Source organism: Ailuropoda melanoleuca, chromosome 16 (genome assembly GCF_002007445.2).
Source record: "Ailuropoda melanoleuca isolate Jingjing chromosome 16, ASM200744v2, whole genome shotgun sequence".
Classification (NCBI taxonomy): Eukaryota; Metazoa; Chordata; class Mammalia; order Carnivora; family Ursidae; genus Ailuropoda; species Ailuropoda melanoleuca.
Genome location: NC_048233.1, coordinates 45,774,638 through 45,795,978, shown reverse-complemented (window position 1 = coordinate 45,795,978; position 21,341 = coordinate 45,774,638). Strand labels below are relative to the sequence as shown.

General features: G+C 52.5%; 1 protein-coding gene across 15 annotated transcripts in view; it reads right to left on the bottom strand.

The window, feature by feature from the left end:
• The window catches only part of MICAL2 (microtubule associated monooxygenase, calponin and LIM domain containing 2), a 177,956-nt gene that overhangs the window by 58,438 nt on the left and 98,177 nt on the right, over nt 1-21,341 (bottom strand). For 7 of the 15 annotated variants that reach the window (XM_034645372.1, XM_034645374.1, XM_034645373.1 and 4 more), the window contains exons 10-17: nt 20,717-20,832; nt 19,747-19,873; nt 19,062-19,152; nt 18,173-18,320; nt 16,901-17,100; nt 16,453-16,559; nt 7,789-7,857; nt 4,388-4,537 (exon numbers count right to left, since the gene is read on the bottom strand). In XM_034645372.1, coding sequence (XP_034501263.1) covers nt 4,388-4,537; nt 7,789-7,857; nt 16,453-16,559; nt 16,901-17,100; nt 18,173-18,320; nt 19,062-19,152; nt 19,747-19,873; nt 20,717-20,832 — 1,008 coding nt within the window. Of the gene's footprint in view, nt 1-5; nt 132-1,305; nt 1,822-2,799; nt 2,923-4,387; nt 4,538-7,788; nt 7,858-16,452; nt 16,560-16,900; nt 17,101-18,172; nt 18,321-19,061; nt 19,153-19,746; nt 19,874-20,716; nt 20,833-21,341 lie in introns of all 15 variants that reach the window. The other 8 variants (XM_034645368.1, XM_034645378.1, XM_034645379.1 and 5 more) reach the window with 3 other exon arrangements.

The following is a 21,341-nucleotide window of genomic DNA, read 5'->3' as shown; positions in this document are numbered from 1 at the left end:
ACTACCTTTCTGGCAGGAGAAACAGAGTCAACAGTCGATGGAGAGGAAGAAGCAGCTGGATCGGGAGACGGAAGACAGGAGGGAGAAGCCGGAGGGTGAGTGAGAGACAGGCCTTTAGAAAGTAGTTTATTCTGCACAGAACAGAAACAGAGCAAACGGTGATTATGCCTGGGAAGTGCACAGTGATGCTCGCCTCCACGGTGCAGCCCCATGCCTATGCATTCGGGGAGGGGTAAAGAAATCCAGGGCTGTGTCTCAGGACAGAAGAGAAGCCTCTGTCTTGGGAGCCCAGCAGGGCTGTCTGGCTCCCAGATATATGCACTCTGTGACAACTGTCCCAGCTCTGTCATCCCAGCAAAGCAGCCAGCGCAGACCTGTCCTGCTCCCACGGACGTCTGCCGCAGACCTCTCGCTCTGGAGCTTGGTGTGAAGGAGCAGCTGCAAACTTAGGAAAGGAGAAGCCCGGGCCACTGCGGGGCAGATGGCCACAGCAGGCGCCTCTATGGCCCCCTGGGACCTAGAAAGGAACTGGATGCAAAACTTCCTTGCCAGGACGACCCTGCCCATTAACAGAGGACACAGGTCAGGAGGGGACCGAGTAAAAGCAGCAGAGGAGTTCTGCTCTAGAGACCAGGCTCGCTGGAAGCAAGGGAGCCCCGTACACACACACATGGACTGTGGCACCTCACCAATGCCTCCCTCTCCTTGCCACGCACTGCCTCTTCTTTTCAGCCAGTTTCTAGGTCAATACCTGGCCTGGAGAGGGCTGTGCTTGCCATTCTAAGGCAAAGGCATTCTGCTTGGCTGATGCTGCATTTTGGAAAAGCAGAGCAGAGGTTACAGCCTGTGGTTGGCTCATCACTCAGGGTTTCCCTGCTCAGGGCCGCAGAGAGACCTCCATAGTGCCTCGAAACATCATGCTTTCACTTTAAGCCACTGTGACGTGACACCTGCAACTGACCAGCTTTCCTTCTTTGTGTTGCCTCTTAGGAAGCTCGGCCCCTACTCAGGCCTATCTAGGATCTAACAGCATACGTTTCTGCTCGTTCCGTTTTCCTTTGACCTGAGCCTACGTTACTACCCTGGTCTTCCCTTTGTCATGACTGATCCAGTATTTCTGCGTCTGCTCATTTGAGTCTCTTTTAGATGCCAGCCTAAATTCCTTAGTGGCTTGAAAAGTCCATAGCCCCTCCTGCCAGAAAAGGAGGAGGGAGGAGGAAATGAAGCTCTGGAGACGGACTCGTGCCCACTTGGCTAGATGGGCAACATCTGGGTTCCTGGGGGCTCTGAAAGCCCCGTGTTTACCTGCGGGAAATCCCCGTGTCCAAACATGGAGGCAAGGTGAGCCGCCTTCTCCTTAATGTTCTTTTTGTGAAATTCCCTGTTGGCCAAGTTCTGAGCCCTCTTCTGCAGGCAAGGCGAGAGAGGGGAAAGAGAGAGAGATAGTGACAGACGATGGTGGTTGCCTCCAGGAGAGCGGCGGGATGGGACAGGAGACGGGGTGAACAGAACAGAAGGAACCCACCCAGGGCAGAGGAGGCAGAGGAGGGAAGGAAGGCACCCCAACACGGGCAGACGCAGGGCCACGAGCGAGGCTTTCACCTGGAGAATCTTGTCCTCTACTTCCTGCAGCCGCCGCAGCACCCCGGAAAGGGCCAGGGCTCCCTGGCAGGCAGGAGGCAGGCCGGCAGGGACTTCGGGCCCACCCAGCTGCAGGTCAGACTTGGCTCTGGCTCTCCAGGGTCTGCTCGGGCACCCGCCGCCAGCAGACACTTGCTTTATTTCTCGGAGCACGTGCCCCGTCACAACCACTGAGGGGAACTGGGAGAAAAGGAAAGTCAAGCTTCCTTCCCGGCTGTGCCCCATTCATACCCCCCCCCCCCCACCCCATGAGCCCTCCTCTGGGAGGACCTGGGACAAAGGGCACAGCAGGGGTCACTGTGAGTCAGAGGCCCTGCTAACTTCGGGAATGTCCGCCACCTGCCATCCTCATTAGCGATTCACAGTCTCGGGCCTCACCCCAGACCCACTGGATCAAAACCTGTATGAGCCCAGTCTTGGGGTCCTAGCTGCACACAACCCCCGGAGAGTCTGGTTTAACTGGTCTGGGGTAGGTACCAGATGGTGGTATTTTTTTAGAAAGCTCTAGATGATTCTCCTACACACGCAGGCCTAACGTCACTGCGATATATCCTCACTGACCTCGCACGGCCTCCACCCACGGAAGCGACACCAACCTCCTGCTGCTGGCTAGACATTTCTGAATACTGTGCTCAAGAACAGTGATTCTGCTCAATCCCAAACCCAGAGATGCGGCTGGAAGAGGCCACGGCCGCCAGCTGCCTCCCCGGGCCCGGGCCGGTCCTCATGTGTTTGGGCGTCCGGCGGAGGCCTTCACCACACCCCGGCCTTACCCTTTCAGTGGTGTGCAGCCAACTGGCCCCCTGAGCTCATTTCACCATCCCTGCCACTTGTCCATCTATTTAGAAGTCTCCTATCCAAGAGGCCTGCAAACAACGCTAAGCGTCCCGGGGCGTCCCCCAAATACCCCATGGGGTGCAGCCTGTTTCCCCCAAGCAAGTAAAGCATCGCGAGCACAGCAGTTGGGCAGATGACACTCTGGACTGGCACCTATTTCAAGAGGCTGCAGACCTGGTTACTCCTACCTACAAGGGTGGTCACCTCGAGTTCTGTCTGCCTTCCCAGAGAAGCTACAGTCAGCCCTACCTGGGGCACACAGACAGCACTGAGCCCACCCCTCTGAATCACCAAGACGGGGTCCACTGGAAGGAGCCCTACCTGCCTTTTCAGAGGAGGTGATGGGCTGGGTGTGGGCTCCTCCGGCCTGGGGCAGCGAGAGTTAACAGGTGGGTCAGAGGAAGGGCGCAGGACAGGCTTACCTATCCCTGAGACACGGCATTCCTGGGAGGAGGAAGGTCAGTCCGAAAAAGCAGCCACAGGAAACATGAAGGAAAAGGTGAGTGAGACACTTGGAGGGAGGAGAGGAAGGGAGGCGGGCAGAGAGAGTTTGCAAGTGCAGAGACAGCACTGGGCTGAGCTCCCGCGAGCCAGGCCCAGCAGGGAAACTTGAACCCTGGTTCTCTGTCCGTGTGAACAGCAAGTCCTGGAGTCCCCTTCCCTTGGACAATGTGTAAATCCCAGGGAGGCCTTGCTTTTGGCTCAGACCTGGGGCACCAGGTCTGCGCTGCCAGAGCCTATGCCAAGCCTAGGTGGCCAGCCCTGAAGTCCTCCTGGAAATGGCAAAGTCTCCTGCACATGACATGACAGGGATGCTACATTCCTTCTGGTGGAAGAAACCCCCCAAATGACACTTGGGGACTTCTAGGGGCCAAGCCTCCAGAAGGGGCAATTGAGAAAAAAACCACAAGTCTCAGGGAAATGGCTCCCTTCTAACAACACTTGCTTCCTGGGGAAGGCCAGTTTGTCTAGGAGGGGCAGCCTCCACCATCAAGACTGGGTACATTATTTATGACTGCCAGAAACGCTAACTAACCAAGAGTCTGTCCTCCTCCTGAGAGGGGCCTAATTCTGTTAGATGGCAGGTGTTCTCCAAAAAAGAACCAAACCCCTTGTCCCAAGCTTTTGTACTTTGACAGTGGCATTCCAAAGGAATCCAGGGGAGCAGAAGGAACCATGCAGCAGACCGCGGAGTCAGAGTCTGACAGCAATCCAGTGCACAGCCTGCCCCACGGTACTCTGCCTCCCTCAGCCTCCCAGCCGCCCTGACCGAACACCACGGCCCTCCCGACCTGACCCGAGAGAACACGGAGGAGAGGACGTCAGAGAACACGTGGGAGGTTGGTTCCCATGGAGCTGAGAGCTGTGACTCAGTTTCCCCTGGGGTACACAGGTCTTCTCACGCTGGACTTAGACTCCCAGGCAGCCAGCATCTCTAAAGCTTACGCTGCGCCATCTCTAAGATGGCTGCAAATCAAGTCATGGTTACAAGGCAAAATCAAACTCTGGGTTTCTTCTCCAGGGCAGAACAGGCATCAGCAAACTACAGTCCGCGGGCCGAAGCTAGCCCGCTGCCTGCATCTGTACACTAAGTTTTGTTGGCACACAGCTACGCACCTAGCTTGGGTACTATCCATGGCTGCCTTCACACTACAACGGCAGAGGGGAGTAGCTGCCAGAGAGACAGGAGGCTCCCGAAGCCTCATATCTTTGCTACGGCCTAAATGTGCTCTCTGGGCCTTCTTGGAAAAGTCGGCCAACTCCTGATCTAGAAGGAGCCCCCGTCTCACCTGAGCCAGGCCTGGCTGGCATACCTGAAATCCACCACTAGCCTGCACATTTCTGCTGGCTTCTCAGCAGGTGCTGGTCACCAGGAAGGCAGGTCCAGTGGGCACCTGACGGGACTCACCTGCCTCGGGAGCGAGGGGTTCCGAGAGCTCTCTTCGAACTTGGCCAGCAGCTGGCTTGCCATGGACTTGACTTTGTTCTGGCCTCCCCCTTCTCTCCCGTTGCCGCCCTCTGGACCGGTGCGCAGGCTGCGGCTGGGATAGGCTGAAGGCTGCAAAGGCCAAATGAGCACATTGGTTATTGGATCCCAGAACCCAGATATCAGGAAGGGGCCCAGGGACTCGGGAGACTGGGCCAGTTTCCTGAAGAAGAATGCCAGCGTCCGAGGAAGTGTGGCAGAACCAGAAGGTGATGCCCATTGAGAAAATGCTCACATCTTCCCAAAGGATAGGCATGCCCACTTGGGAGCTAGATGGGGCTTGAAAACAGCCTCTTTCACCTCCCAGCCCAGCGACCTTGGCAACTTACTTCATTTCTCTGAAGTTTCCTCATCTGTAAAATGGGGGCATAACCCACTTCATCTGGTTGTTGCAAAAGTCAAATATAATAATGAAGTGATCAGCAAAACAGTTTTCCAAACACACCATGTGTCTGCCAGAGGTGAAGAGTGGGGGGTGAAGGAAGCAAGAGGGGGTGTGTCAGGCAAGACACAGGCTTTGGGCTTCTTTCTCCTCTCTCCTTGCACCCCACTCCCAACTTCAACGCCCTGTTCTATGGTCACTATCTTTAAAAAAAAAAAACCCTTTTAATCTGGAAATAATTTTAGATTTACAGAAAAGTTACACAGCACACAGAGTTCCTGCATACCCTTCACCCAGATGCCCCCAACGTTAGCATCTGGAATAATCGTGGTACTGTTACCAAAACTAAGCAATGAACACTGGCATGATTCTATGAACTAAGCTAGAGACCTGATTCGGACTACCCCAGCTTCCCACCAATGTCATTTGGGTTCCAGGGCATGAGCCCAGGTCCCACATGGCATTTAGCCACGTGTCTTCAATCTCCCTCCTCCTTAAGAGTTTCTCCATCTTTCTTTGCCTTTCAGGACCTTTGACAATTTGGTTAGCTATTTTGTACTGAGTCCCTCAGTCTGATGTTTTCTCATGGTCAGACTAGGGCTATGGGTTTTGGAGAAGATGCCTCAAAGTTTCAGAAGTGCTTGGGTCCATGATATCAACGTGTCTGTTGGCTGGTGAGGTGCTGGCTGTGGTCACCAGGCTGTGTTGTTTCATAAAATGGAGTTCTGTGTGAGCCTTCTTTAGCTCATCTGCTAAAAAATAGAACTTGGAAAATTACCGGCATTCACTGGTTCAATGTCTGCACTCCTTATCAAAGGACCTGCCCTCAAACACCTCAGCAGCAAATGCCACCATCCTATCGGGAGGGCAGTCTGCTTTCCCAAGGAGGCAATGTGTCTCCCTCACAGGAACAGATGTTCTCGGGACAACAAAGATGTATTCACTTAGAAAAGTCATGGGCGCGCCTGCGTGGCTCAGTCGTTACACGGCTGCCTTCAGCTCAGGTCATGATCTCAGAGTTCTCGGATCGAGCCCCGCATCGGGCTCCCTGCTCAGCAGGAAGCCTGCTTCTCCCTCTCTCACTCCCCCTGCTTGTGTTCCCTCTCTCCGCGCTGCCTCTCTCTTGGTCAAATAAATAAGTAAAATCTTGAAACAAAACAAAACAAAACAGAAAGAAAAGTCATGGGAAGAGGCAAGGTATGGTCAATTGATTTCCTTTTTTGAAGATTCCCTAAGACGAGCAGTGCCAGGGAACCTTGTATGCACAGCCACTCTCAAGTACTGGACAAACAGACCAAAGAGGCACTCCCCACTTCAAAGTGGGGAATGCAACTCTGCATATTGATATAGGCTTGAGTGGAAGAGGGTGGGTTTACTGGAGTGGTCACTGTTTGCACAAGGCCAAAGTCCGCCAGGACAGTGGGTCACCCAGACCAGAGCTTCTCAGATAGGAATCACTGCGGGGGCTCTTTCAAATGCAGATTCAGATTAGTCCCTCAGGGTGCACCCTGACACTGCATCTCCAACCAGCTGCTAGGTGATGCTGATGCTGCTGGGTCCTGGCCCACACTCAGAGTAGCAAGAATGTGGAAAGAATTATTGCTCAGGGAAACCTGACTTCAGTAAAACAACTGGCTCAGGTCAGCCTAGAAACATCTCAGAAGGGGCAGGTGCAACCGATTTCTTCCCTCGCTCGGACTCCTGTGCTGCCAGCAACAGAGAGAGCACAGACACTCCCTCAAAGAAGCCACGGATGAAAGGCAGGAGCAGGTTTCCACCTAGACATCATGCATCACAGGGAAACTTCTAGGGAGGACGCACAGGCAAATCACAGGCACTTAAAGTGAGAGCCAAAACCGGGAAAGTGGGAGGTCTCCCCGCCCTGTTCATCAGCCTTTGCTTCCTCCTTTCAACTATCTCCCTATTCACTGGCTTCTTGCTCACACTAGCACCAAGACATGGAGAGGCGACTGCTCTTGAAGGGATCGAAGAAGTTCTAGAAAAGGTTTGGACAAAGGTGATTTGAACTCATTGGATAAAATGTGTTTGTGCACATTTTAAGACGTGAACTGAACTCCGTTCAGGGTTTTGTTATCAGAGCGCCCCTTTGCCCCTTCCAGAAAATGGGGTAAGCAACAGGCAGCTTCCTCACACCCCTAGGTTGGGCCTTATAGCTCTATTTGTTATAAAGGTCACTGTTTTGAGAACCTGTGTCTGGAGAGAGATTCGTGTCTTGTTTTGACAAAGTAGCCTGTAATTTTCTGCTTTCACCAGAAGGTGGCACTTGTGGGCACCGGGACATTTGCCTTGAAGACAAGTGCAGAAAACAAAAGGTAGAAACTAGCTTGGGGCGCCTGGGTGGCGCAGTCGTTAAGCGTCTGCCTTTGGCTCAGGGCGTGATCCCAGCATTCTGGGATCGAGCCCCACATCAGGCTCTTCCACTGGGAGCCTGCTTCTTCCTCTCCCACTCCCCCCGCTTGTGTTTCCTCTCTCACTGGCTATCTCTGCCAAATAAATAAATAAAATCTTTAAAAAAAAAAAAAAAAGAAAAGAAACTGGCTTGGGGACAAGAGTGACTGCCGGTGCCTGGTTACTACTTCCTGCTAATAGTGATGCTGTATTGATTAGCACAGGTGCCAGACAGCATGCTCGGCGCATTATAGTTGCCCTCTTATTTAATCTTCAAAAATCCTGCAAAAAGTTGCCTGCATTTCAAACGTATCACCTGCCTTTCACAGATGTGAGCCACAGCCTGGGAGGCTCCGTTTCTCCAGGTGACACAGCTAGGAAGCAGCAGAGGAAGGATCAGAGCTGATGGTCTCTCCATCAAGCCACACTTGGAACCGAGTGGCTCACAAGAGAGGAAAGGAGGAAGGCCAACACTGTGGCCACTGGCCATCAGGCAATCAGCCTTTGTTTAATGGACGCCGTGCGCACAAACCTCATCCTGGTTGTTGAAGACTTTCCGCCTCCGTTTGTTCATGTCGCTGTCTTCAGTCTGGGTGTCCACCTGCAGCAGCCAAGAAAGCGTGGTGAGCTCAGGGCCAGCAAGGTCTGCGTTTCCACCAGGCGCCCTGAGGCCACAGGGCGGGCCCTGCGCCAGCCCTGGGGATGCCACCCTGCCCGCAAACAGCTGCCAGGCCAGGAGACAGACGGACACAGTTCACCCTGTACTGTGACAAATGGGATCACAGAGTTCTGTTCAGAGGAGGGAGCCTTACTGAACCTGGAGGGGGGGTGGGGGGTGTTCCGTCAGAGGAGGTGAAATCACATCTGCAAAGATCATTCTGAAACATCCCAAAGCACAAAGAATCCCCGTGACATGGGCAGGGCAGGGACTGTCTCTGTGGTGGATGTGACCCTGGGCTCCGAGCAGTGACAGCCAGGCCTGCTGCTGCCACTCGGCACGTTGCCATAAGGAGACCCCTTCCTGCAAGGAGCTGCCACTGCTCACTTCACAGGTGGGGATTCTCGGGGCTCAGAGCAGCTGTCCAGGGATTTGATGGCAAATTACACCTGCCATTTGGTCACTGTTGGAAATGCCAGTAAACTGTATTTTATCAACTTCAAGGGAGCATCAGATATGGTCTAAAAACTATGGTGATCATACAGCTCTGTGTGCCCAGGAGCATTTTGATTCATTGTTTCCCCAGCAGAATTATTTATAGTGCTCCCTTTCATTCTCAAAAATATCCTGGTTAGACGATAAATGGACAATAAAGTATCCTGGTTAGACAATAAATACATGGATGCCCTACCAATAAGCCCTTCCAGCCTACTTTCTGCTCCCTGAATCTGAACACTGAAATCTGGAGAGCCCCACTCTACACAAGCCAACTGCAGCGACCCGGCAAGGGCCACCAAAGGGCACACGCATTGTCAGTCTTGTCTCCCGCAGGGGATAGGCAGGGCTGCACAGAAGGACTGAGGCTGTGGGGAGGCACTCAGCACCTCCTCTGCGCCCTGCCAGGTGGGTCTATCCTGCCACTGGGGTTACACCTGTCTACCTACCCATGTCCAGCATTTCTGCCATGAGCACTTTTTGCTGCAGATAGCTTTGCTTCACGCACTTTTGCCACAAGCATTTTTACCATGCAATTCATTGGATATAAAGCAATTTTGCTGTAACACATACAAAGATAATGGGCTAACAGTTTGGTTTCATCAGCTGACTGACAGCTTGGTTTCATTTCTCCCCTGGCATAGTACTCCTGTTTTTATATTATATAAACCTTAGCCCTCATGATGGTCTATACAGTGGTGCAGAGTTTTGAACCCACATTTCCCATAGAACTTTGGGATGTCTATTGACGGACACGCGACAATATCCAAGTGCAAACAACACGCGGAAGGTGTTCACATGGCAATATAAAGCTCAGTCACAAATACACATCCTCATATTTGGTCTCCCATCCAAGTACTAACCAGGCGTGACCCTGCTTAGCTTCCGAGATCAGACGAGATCAGGCGCATTCAGGGTGGTATGGCCGTAGACAGCAGCCTCATATTTGGAAATGGATACCTCCTTTTTTTTTTTTTTAAGAGAGAGTAGGAACAGAAGGAGAAGAAGAAGAGAGAATCTTAAGCAGGCTCCACACCCAGCACGGAGCCCAAAGGAGGACTCAATCTCAAGACCCTGAGATCATGATCTGAGCTGAAATCAAGAGTCAGATGCTTAACCGACTGAGCCACCCAGGCGCCCCTGGATACCTCTCTTAATGAAGGAAGAAAGTTTAGTGAAAAAAGAAAATGTGTCATGTCGAACATGGAGAAGAATCAGTAAGCAAAAAATGTATAATAGCATGAACCAAAGACCATGAAATGAACCCAGTTGTTTGCACAGTGCTGCCATGAATCTACGCTACATATTCTGAAGGATTCAAACCTTTTGTATTTCACGATAAAGTCTTTTTAATTTTGTTATTTGTTTTTCATGTTTCAGTATGTCCTTTTTAACGAATGCCCATCTTGTGTTTCTTGCGTTTTTCTCATTTACAGCACACTGCCTTACGGCTGATTAGTTACAGAGCAAACGTGCTTGCAGCAAAGATGCTTATGGAGAGACTGCCGAGCGAGACCCTACTACCATCGGTCTCCAGCTGGGGCCTTCTCCACATGGCCAGCCCCCTGAGGGCCGTGGAACCCCCACCCCCAAGCCTCCTGCACACTCAGAGCCCCCAGAGCAGGCCAGCTTACCTCCCAGCCTTTGTCCCACTGGGCAGGCAGAGGGAAGGGCTGCTAGCCATTCTCTCCCCTCGAACCCAGCAGTACAGCCCAGTCTGCCCCACCCCTCCCACCCTTGCTGCACCACAGGAAGATTCTTTTACCTCTTGCCTGTTCTACAGTAAGAACTTGGAGCCCCCAGCACACATGACTGTGTGCCCACTTGCTCCCAGGCGAAAGGACGTGCTTCCCCTGCTTCTGTATTCCCGTCACCCCGTCCCTTCCCACATTTACCAGCACCTCTGACATTTTTAAAGGCAAGCTCCACCAGTTTAGGCATTGATATTTGTTCAAAACTTTGACGCTTCCCTTGTTCAGGCAGCACAAAACAACAGATCAAAGGGTCCTGCCTTCCCTCTAACATTTTTCTCAGCTTCTAATAAATCATCATTCTGTGAATGGAAATGATTTCAACCCAAATGCTTGGGCAAACACCAAGAGAAACAGATGACCTTATTTGCAACAATGTTGGGTCTTGGAGGCGCAGGCCATCTGGGCCCCCAGCTCCACTGCCTGTGAATGGCTTGCTGGCCACAACTGGGGCCTGAGAAAGTACAGGATGTCCTTCCCAACAAGGACACTGCATGCATAATCTTAGGGTTTTCTGTTGTTCTGTTGTTGTTGTTTCCACCTTAAATGAAGACTTTGCTTTTCTCTCAAAGAGCAACACCTCTTACTCTCTCTTTTGCATTCAACAGCTCAGGGCTTGACTGTTTCAACATCAGAGCCAAGTAGATCCAAACCCAGTCGGTTAGCCACAGGCTCACAAGAAGCACTCCTGGGAGGGAGTGTGCCCAGCACCTGAGAAGACCCCAGATCCTTCCGGGAAAATAAAAGAAGTGGGTGGGGCAACGTTCACTCCTCTAGTTCAGCCTAACCCACAGGACGATAAAACGCAGTCTCTATGAAAAGGCTGGCAACACACATACCCAAACGGTGTCTACCCTTCCCTATGGATTTCTCATGAAAGCACCGATTCTCAACTAAAGAGCGAGGGTAAAACAGAAAAGTGGAGAAAACTCAAACCTAGGGATTTACCTATTTTTTTCTTATCTGTATAGCTCTATCTGCAAGCCAATATTGCCTTAGTACCCCCATCTCCTTGCATTCTATTTTGCTCTACAAAGAATGGGGTACAAGAAGGAAGAAAATACTTATGGTGCCCAGTGAGAGAGAGAGAGCATGAGAATACACAGAGCTCACTTTCTTTTGCTCTTAATGATTTTTTCCAGCCTTTCCCCCTAAGAACACTTTCTTATCATGATTTCCCAAAGATCTGAAAAAGTCCATACACCAGAGGGCATTTATTAAACTAATTGGTGTTTCCATTAAAAAAAAAAAAGATATGCATTTGTTAGTCTGATTATTTATTTGATCATTATTTATTTGATCAAGATAACCATGTCCCCATAAAGCCTGACTTCATGTGATTTTAGTCCAAAGGAAACCACCCTGATATTTTAGTATAGCCTAACCCTGGAGAAATTCAGAGCTGGGGCATAGGAAGAAGGATTGGCCATTGCAGGCAACAGCCTGGTTGAGTGGGAGGCAGCAGTGATATCTGGGCCAGTGACGCTGGTGAGAGAACTCTTCTCTTCTTCAGTAACAGAGTAGGAAGGAGTCATGAGTTCGAGTTCCAGCATGACTTACTTCCCAGCCGTGTGACCTTAGGAAAATCACCTAACTTCTCTGACTGCAGTTTCCCTATCTATTATTTCCTCACCCGGATATCCTATCTAGCTCACAAACTGTTGTAAGGATTAATGAAGAAGGATGTAAAACACTTCTTATAAGGCGCTATATAAGTGTTAAGCACTGTTACTCAGGTTAACGCTAGTTAACAGAATTAGAAAATCTGAATTCTAGTTCTGACTTTGACTTTTACCACCTGCAGGACACCGCGATTTAATCTCCCCACAGTCAAGATTCCCCTTCTCTAAAACTGGGCTGAGAATACAGGCCCTGCCTCCCTCCAAAGTGAACACAAGCAGCAAAGGAGATACACATGAAACTGTTGCACGCCGTCAGGTGCCGCCCTGACCATGGCTGCAGTGCAGAACCAAGTGTCCAATCCCGCTAGCTTGACTCATTTTCTCAGAAAACAGGCACCTGCATTGAATCGGGACTCCCGAGGGACAGGCGCGCTCACCTGCGGAGCCCTTCCCACTCAGCCGGTGCTCAGACCTGCAGCACGCATCTGTTCCCACCGTCTTCATGGCGACGGGATGCGATGCCATGTCAATGTGATTGCAATCACTTTGCAGACAAGCAAAGGAACCTTCAGAGAGGCTCAAGCATGTGCCAAATCCCCAGCAGACCTGAATCCATATTTGTCTGCCAGGCTTCCAATGTACTCCCATTCTGTAAGTCAGTCAGAATGTCCGGCTGTGCTGCACAGAGGACAGAGGAGAGATCAGCCTAAAACCACGGGGGCCAGAGGGGCGGCTCGCAGGCGCTGTGCTTGTGCAGCCGGGTGGCCTCGGCACCCGCGCTCTCAACTCTCCGGGACTTTCCTCACGTCTCTGAACCGAGAAGCACCAGAAGCCTCATAGGGTGCTATGGCTGCTGGGTGGGGGTTCTGTGAGAGCAGCTGGGGAAGGGGAGAGGAATTCAGACATTCCCCCTGTAAGGGCAGCATCCTTGCTTGTCTTGTTCTCTGCTCGATCCCCAGCACCGAGACGAGAACCCAGCATCAAATAGGCACTGGGTAGTCTGGATGGAGGACATGCTTCCTTACCTCATGCACCTGGCTCTCTGGAAAGTGTTTGTGTGGGAGGGGTGAGGAGAGGAGAGCTGGGCGGGCACCCTGACTGCTGAGACCAGACACCCACATGAGCCGTGCTCTGTGAACTCCACTGTTCCGACAACAGTGCTGGAGGGGAGCCTGCATCACCATCGGCCAGCTGAGAGGACAAACACCCTGGGGCCACCACCCTGGCCTCTGGGATGGGCTTTTCACGGACAAGTGACACCTCTGTGTTGTGTTGTTCTCAAAGGAGTGGGCTAAGAATGGGGAAAACAAGCATCAGGTGCCTGAGTATGTCCATACTGTCATGTGTGCGATGAGGGCAGGGGCCATAAAACCAGCAATGACCTACATGTCGTAGGTCTAGGAGGGGACACACAGGAGGACAGGGACTGTATAGGTATGTTCAGATACTGCCTGAGGTCTGTGGTGACAGGAGATCGGGAGTCCCCAGCAATTTTCCGACGTCACAGCCTTTTGTGCAGATGCTTTTAGGATCAGAGGCAGACCTCCAGAAGCGGACCAAGGGCTTTTAAAGAGGAACATATAATCCCAAAGCTCTGCTCCTTTCCCCAGGCTTGGCCCTTGGTCTTCGAAGCTAATCGGTCAACCTTAATAGTTTACCACTCACCAGAGGGACAACTCTCTTGGCAGGTTGATGGGAAGTCACATTCTCTAAAAGTGAACAAGGTCTTCTATTTTGCCTGAAGCTGATCAGTTTTGTTGGGATTTGGATGCTATCAGGGGTTAGGGATGAGACAACAATTTAACACCAACCGTGAAAACCAGGAGAGAGAGAGATTTTTAAGGCCAGCTCAGCAGCCTCTCCGGATTAAGATGCCGTNGATTAAGTTGTGAACAAACACGGGCTTCTCAATTCCCACATCAAGACGCTCCTCTGAGAGATAGTGAGGGCGTAGGGAGGGTCGGAGAGGGCTGGGGACAGAAGGGTGAGGTTGAATGCAGATGCATCTGCGTGTCCAGACGCTGGGTGTGTGCTATGGCGTACTCAGGCGGGTACTGTGGCCGAGCCTGCATCTCTAGGCCATTGGGGCACAGGAGCGACGGTGCAGAGGGTGTGAGCCTAACTGCGCTGCCGTCTTCTGGGTGTGCCCACGGTCCATGCCCCTCCTGGGGAAACTGGACTGCACTTAGTATTCTTTGCTTGTGAGAAATGTCAAGACCAAAGAGCATTGCAAATAGGTTCCCCAAACCAAAAAGTATCCAGGTAGAAGAAGACCCGAGGTCGCTGGGGAGGAAATACTCTGCATGTCGTCGATCGCTGCACGGACACTGAGTGATGGACAGCGTCTAGGGTATTTCAGTGATGACTAAGGCAGAATGTGACCCAGTGGCCTTACTAATCCGCCAACCTGCCCAGAGGAAGCATTCAATCGCCCAGAGGAGAAAGAGGACGGATAATGCCCATGCCAAGCACTTAATTCAATGACCAAATCTTTCTACCTATCCAAACAACAAGGCAAATCATAGACATAAATGGAGCTGTGGGGGGACTGGACTCCTCTCAGGATGGGCAGCCCCTGGGCACACATGGTTCAAACTCGGCCAGGGCTGGGCCAGACAGAGCCTGCCCACAACCCCTGCATTTTCTAGCAGAGCCAGTGGGAAGTGCAGTGAGGACTTCTCAGCCCCTGGAGGGCCTGGCTGGCCTTGCTGACCATTCCCACCACGTGACCCAGGGCTGGCCAGACTATTATAATTCCGTCATTCTGTAAACAGAGGTGTGACGAGTGAAAGGTTTAAACATTCCTCTCCAGTTTCCCCTGCTGTTCTCAGCTGTGGACTAAGTGGTGGGAGAAAGCAGGTGGATGGAGAAAGGCCTTAAATGTTTGGCTCAGGGAGTTTCCAGAAAGGCTGCCCTGGCTTGCTCGGATGAGGAAGCCCAAAGTGGGGATCCTTAGAGAAACAATAGCTGGGCTGGGGTGGAACAAGCCTATGACTGGCCTCTAGAAGATGACTTTCACTCAGTGGGACGTGTGGTAGGCCACGCAGCCCTCACACAGAGGCTCTGAATAGGGCAGCTCTGGGAGCAGAGGGGGAGAGAGCGGCTGGGTGCAGCTCAGCTCCTTCGCTACTCTGCTGAAAACCCCAGCAGCCCTGCATGCCTTCCTTCCCCAGCCCTGGCCTTGCTAGCCCATTCCTTCCTATGGACAGGTTGTGGCGGAGCAGTACGTGCCCGCTCCTGGAGTTAGCCCGAAGGCTCCAGCGTTCCAGGGTGCAGACCTCAGTGGAAAAAGTGACCACTGCTCACAGAGCCGAGGGAAAGACAGGAGGCTACGTGTCCACAGCCCCACCCTGGGCGGAGGGGCTGGCAGGACCAGACATGACTGACCACGAGTAGGAGATTGTTGGCAACCTAGAGAGTCTGAGACACACACAGAGGCCTACAGCCCTCTGGGGTCCTGTGAAGAGAGGCAAGCTTTGTAGGACTACCTGCCACCTAACAGCTCTGGGCCTCCACTTTTTGATCTGTAAAATGAGCACATTACATAAGATAACTTGTGTCATACCTACTACAGACATACCATCATGCAAATGAAATTATAATGGCTCCCAAACTTCACAGTTCCCAAACTGTGTACCAAGGCACCCCACAGCCCCATAGTGAGCTTGCAGAGGAGCCATTGGGTACTTTAACTTCTCTAGGGAAACGCGGTGAAGTCTGTTATACACCTCGTAAAATACCCCTACCAAGTTATTTGGACTTAACTACTTAGTGAACAGACCTTTTAGATATTTCTTTTGATCTAGGGGCACTGTGATAAAAATCACTGAGACACTAAGGGTGCTGTTAAGTCAGGGAAGCTCGGGAAGCTCTTTCAGCTCTGAGCTCCTCAAAGGCATAACTTATTCGCCTCTGTGTATTTGCTACGCTCATCAAAAACAAACAAAACATGGGCGATTGGTGGCTCAGCCGAAATGAGCATCTGACACTTGATTTTGGCTCAGGTCATGATCTCAGGGTGGTGAGATCAAGCCCTGCGTCAGGTTCCACACTCAGCGTGGAGCCTACTTGGGATTTTCTCTCTCCCTCCCTCTGTCCCTCCTCCCCTGCTATGTCTCTTTCTTAAAAAAAAAAAAAAAAAGAAAAGAAAAAAAATTTAGAAAAAAAACCAAAAAATTCAGCCCTAAAGTTGGCACCATGTGTGGAAGGAAGGAAGGAAGGAAGGAAGGAAGGAAGGAAGGAAGGAAGGAAGGAAGGGAGGAAAGAAGGAAATGAATGGAACAGAATGTATAAATGTAGCATCACCACACACTGTCACTCACAGCCACGGTGTAATGAGTCTAAACTGCTTAACGAGTGAGAAATCATCTGCACCTTTCTCTTAGGAGGCAGGGCTAATCCAATTTCCTTAAACAAATACTCAGTGCCATGGCCTGTCAGTTCTGTGCCATGCCCTTCCATAACCAGTTTATGTCACTGAAGTTAGCTACACGGCGCCGGGGGGACGTCCAACAGCACCGGGTCACTAAACTGCGCTTTACTCATGTCTCCCGTGGGCACTTGATCTGTGTCATTTATCAGCATTAACAGACTGAGCGCATGGCATTCTTCCTTCCCTTGCCCCAGCCATGGGCAAAGACAAATCAAACAAAAACCAGGCTGAAACTTACTCGTGGAGTCCTCTTTCTTGGAAATGTGAGGTTGAGATAGTTATGAGAAATGGAGGATTTGGCCAAGCTGAGGTCAGCATTTTCTCTATAGTTTTTGCCCCAAGAATCTGTTAGGAAATAAAAATATGACCGAGATCAGACCCCAAATAATTCCCTCACCCTCAACTGAAGATATAAAGGGGCTGTGTTGGGGCCTGATGCAGCTCTAATCAGTGACGTCCCAGGGACAAGGGCAGACCTTCCGCCTCACGTGGCACCTGCCCCACACGCCCACTCGCACACACAGGTCTGGGTGGGTGGGGTCCACCCCGGTTTGGCCTCCAAGTGCAAGGGAAGGCAGGGGCCGGCCTCAACACACTTGACACCGGTGTGGAGAGCAACCAGATATGGGCACAGGGCAGAGATGGCCCAAGGGCACAGCAAAGCCTGTCCCAAAGCAGGGCCTTACCCACAGGCCTCAGCGGGATGCCCCGGAAGAGCTCATAGAACTTGGAGAGGTACATGACCATGCTGAGCTTGTCGGGCTCCTGGGCTGACGCCATCTCCTTGCCGGTGGTCACTGGGGGGATGCCAAACTCGCGCTCGGCCACGTCAAAGGCCAGCTGGTTGTTCTCCACAGCGTCATCTTCGTTCAGAGATTCAAAGTTGCTGGAGAATCAAGACAAGGTCAAGTTCAGGGACAGGAGACAGAGGTGTGAAGAGCTGAACCAACTTACCCATAAACAGCACTGTGGGTGACATTCTGCTGGGTATCGGCACATGGGGAGGGGCAAGGGAGCCGTGACCCCAGCTCCTGCCCCCAATCACCCCAGCCCCCTGCTGCCCTCCCCACCCCACTGCCCCCCACCCACTACTGCCCAGGGAGGCTCCTTCTCGCTTGGGGTGGGGACCAAATCAGATGTAGGCCATGACAATGTCACTGCTGCCCGGGCTGAAACAATCAGAAAATAATTTCTATGTCTTTGGAAAACTTATCAGCTTCTATATTTTTAAATAGTTTCTTTATGTGCTTGTGCTTTTAATTATAAAAGTATATAGATATCTTGTAAAAAAAAAAAAAAGAATCAAGGGATATATAACATATGAAGTAACAAGTGAGCACCCCATCCCCTTCTTGAAGCAGCCTCACTCCCTAAAGGTACCAAATGATTACCCTCCGGTAGGTCTCCTTTCAGGTTCCGGATGAATGTGCTTGTGGGTGTGTGTTCACTCTGCAGTCGGTCTGAATCCAACACTAATAGATGTACTGGCCCTTCAACATCACAAAGTGTGTCCAATCTTCCCTGTCAATGCTGCCATTATTCCCAACTTACAGACCAGGAAACAAACTCAGAGAAGCTAAGTGACCTGCCCAGTGCCACACAGCTAACTGGTCTGGATCTCAGATCTAATTCTTTTGGCTGTAAAATCCTTGAACTGGTCCCCAGAATACTTTCTCCCTTGTGAGGAGAGTGCCCAGGTGTGAATGCTCGGTTTCCCCAGCACGGGGATGGAGGGGATGCGGGGACGAGTGAGAGCACGGAGCCTGTAAACACAGGTCAGTTGAGCTGCTGCTGTTTATCAGTGCAAACAGCAAAGAACAAACTTAAGAAAGACTCAAACTGAAGGTGTATTTTGAGCCAAGATGCCACATCCAGCAGAACATCCCTGGCTCCCCTTGTCTCCAGAGTCCCCCTGGGCCATGGAGGGCTCAGCAAGTGCAGCCTGCACCCCGACTTACATTAGCTCAGGCCGGAAGCGGTGGATGATGGCACACAGGGCCAGGCCGCTGCGCCAGGATGTGGTCAGGTCGGTGACGTTGACGTGCTGGTAGCCCTCGGTTTGCTGCTGGCACCAGGTTAAGAGCTTGCTGGGCCGGATGTCTAACTCTGCGGCAGGGGGAGACAGATAGGGGTGGAGAGAGTCACGGAGCAGGTGCAACTGAGCTGCTTCTTGAAGAGTGTGGAGGGATTCATCAGACAGAAGGCATTCCAGGAAAACAGAAAAGGGCCTTGCCGCAGGAAGCATCTAGAAAGGCCTGCCAGGCTGTGTACAACAGGGGCGGCAGCAGTGGGGCATGAGGTGTGAGGGGGAGGGAGGGGAGGCTGATAAGGCTGTGTGTGCCAGTGGCGGGGAGGAGGTGGGGTATGGGCAGGCAACAGAAACCGGAGCGGTCTCTCAGCAGGATGGTAACCTGAACAAGGCTGGACGGATGCTGGGCAGTCATTCATTTAACCATCCCTTCCCTCCACTAGGAAAAGAGTGTAGCACATGGGGCCTGTTATCTAGCTGTGGAGACAAGATCTCCATACTGGAAGCAACAGGGAAAGAAAAGCAAGGCCTGGTGTAGTAATTCCATGGTTCACTTTAATGTCCTAAGTACTCGAAACATATTCATTCCTTTACAACCAATCTGCGGTTGGGGTTGTCCTTGTCCTGGTTTTACAGATGAGGAAATGGAAGGACAGAGGAGAGGTGCTTCTCCAAGGTCACATGGTATGTCATAGCAGCAAAGCCAAGTGGGCTGCAGGGCGTAGGCCCCACGGCCATCCCACAGGCCTCCTCCCTGCAAAGCGTTCCCCCACCCTGCACCCCAACAGCCTGGCCCAGGACCCGGAATGGCAGCTTACCCCTCCTGGAGAGGCTCATGGATCTCCTCACCGAGCCCAGCCTCTCAAGAGGGCACTGGTGCAGCTCCTTAGTGATGAACAAATGCTTCACCTGCAAGCCAAAGAGACCACGCAGCTGCCCACCGGTATCTCCCCGAGGCCGGTCTCAGGGCCGGCCCGGCTTCTACTCCCCATCCACCATCCTTTCCCTCTATCATGGCTTCAGTCCAGGGGCCCAGAGAACCTGAGACGTGGAGCAAAGGATCTCAGCTGTCCACCCAAATGCGGGGGGTCTCAAGTGTGAAAACACGCAATTGGTGGATTTTACAAACATCACACCATCTTTGTGCTGTTGCCAGAAGAAGTCAGCGGCTGTGGGTTCCTGAGCTGACAGGAGGAAATGTGACTCCAAGACTGGGAACTGAAAGGACCTGAGAGTTGGCCAAGTAGACTGTGAGAGAGGTGTGCTTAGCGACACGGTGACAGTAAACACGTCAGCGTGTGTGCAGACGAGGACAGACACTGTGTGTGTTCCAGCTCTTTCCTGTGGGCTAAGAGACGCTGACTCTATTGTCTCTTGTGCTCTCCTAGAGAGGAACTGGTCCAATTGGTGGCGTCTGCCCCAGGGGCACGGCAAGATTTTGCGTGACCTCCCTCCCACCGCTCAGGGCAGGGTGGCCCCGATGGGGCCCAGGGAAGGACTTACCTGATGGGGCCTGACACAGTTGGAGTTGAGATTTGGGTACCGTGTCCCTGGGTCCAGCGTGTACTGCTCAAAGTTCTTGTTGATGTTCTCCGGGGTGGTCTGAGGTAACAGCCGGTAAAGACTTTCTCTAGAATGAGGCAGAGCCCGGGGGTCAGGGACTGCTCGGGCAGCCTCCTGCCTTCATCCCCGTCCACCCCTTCCCCTGCTCTTAAGGGCTTCTTAGAGGTGCTTGTGTACCTCTTCCCTGCAATGTCTGGCCCCCATGCTTCCTGAGACTCACAAAGTGGGGGACAGTTGAAGGGCTGGAGAGGGGTGGGACGGGGTCCAGAGGCAGTAATGCCAGCCTCCTTCCCCTAAGCAGAGGGCAGGGACACCAGAGCTGGCAGCCAAGAGACCTGTGGTTTTGCTATAACCACCACTCAGCCACGCTGCCTCCTGTGGCCTCCTATCCCACATGACCACAGGCCTCCACACCCAAGACCCTCAGAGGCCTGCCCCGCCCGCCCATGCTGACGTCTCCCACTCCGCCAGCTGTTACAGCCACGTGGCCAGCAGCAGGAATCTGGGAGGGAGCCCTGGATCTCAGCAACAGCAGAAGAGGCCTGAGAGGTCCGAAACCCAGCCCCCCCACAAGGGAGGACACTTAGCACCACAGCTGAGGCTTCCCCTCAACCTCTTCTGGCTCACAGTGACCGGGCTGTGCTGGGAACCCCAACTTCAGGGCCACTCCAGGTCAGGATTTCTCTTCTGCATTCAGGTCCTAAGGTCCTGGCCCCCAGAGAAGTCACTGGAGGAGGTAGACCGTAACACAGAGAGTTTCCCTGGGGATCCTGGTGATCAATTCAGGCCACATGTGGGAAGGAAATGAAAGAGGACAGAGGCTCCAGGTTCATCCAGCCCTGCTCCCTTTCCTGTCTGAGCTTTGGAACCAGCCCTGCCCCCAGCTGGGAGCCTGGCCGTCAATACTTACCTTTCAGCAAGCAGCTCCAGGGGAGGGATGCCCTGGTCCCAGCTTTTCACCATCCATGCCGTGTCAAAGGCTGCCAGGAAGCCTCGGGCACAGCCTGTGCCCATGGGCCAAAATGGCTGGAGAAGAAAACATGCAAAATTCCAGTTGGTTCTCATGCCCCCCCGCCCCTGCCCCAGCCTGTTATCTAGCACTCGGTGCTCACTGAGCCCGTAGGAAGGCACTGGAGGGAGTGTGAGGCGACAGGGCACCTCCCTAGGATTCACCACAGACATGTTTCGCTATAGTGCAAAGTCACACGGAGGGGTGCTGTCACAGGAACAGCAAAACTGCTCTGGGGCTCAAACAAGGCACAGGCAATCTCCCGCCCCGCCCCCCACCCAGTGAGATGAAAATCGGGGAATGCTTCACAAAAGAGTTGCATTTATGCTGATTTTAAAGAATGGGTAGGCTTCTAATCTTGATCCATTCAAGGAGAGCGTGGGCAAAGGCCTGATGGAGTAACAGAGGAACAGCACAGAGCAGCTGAGAAGGGAGCCGGGAGAGGGGTGGAGGGGGGCAGATCACAGCCCACATGCCATGGTGACCGAGGGCTGGTTGGCCAAGCTAAGTTCTAACTGAACTGTCC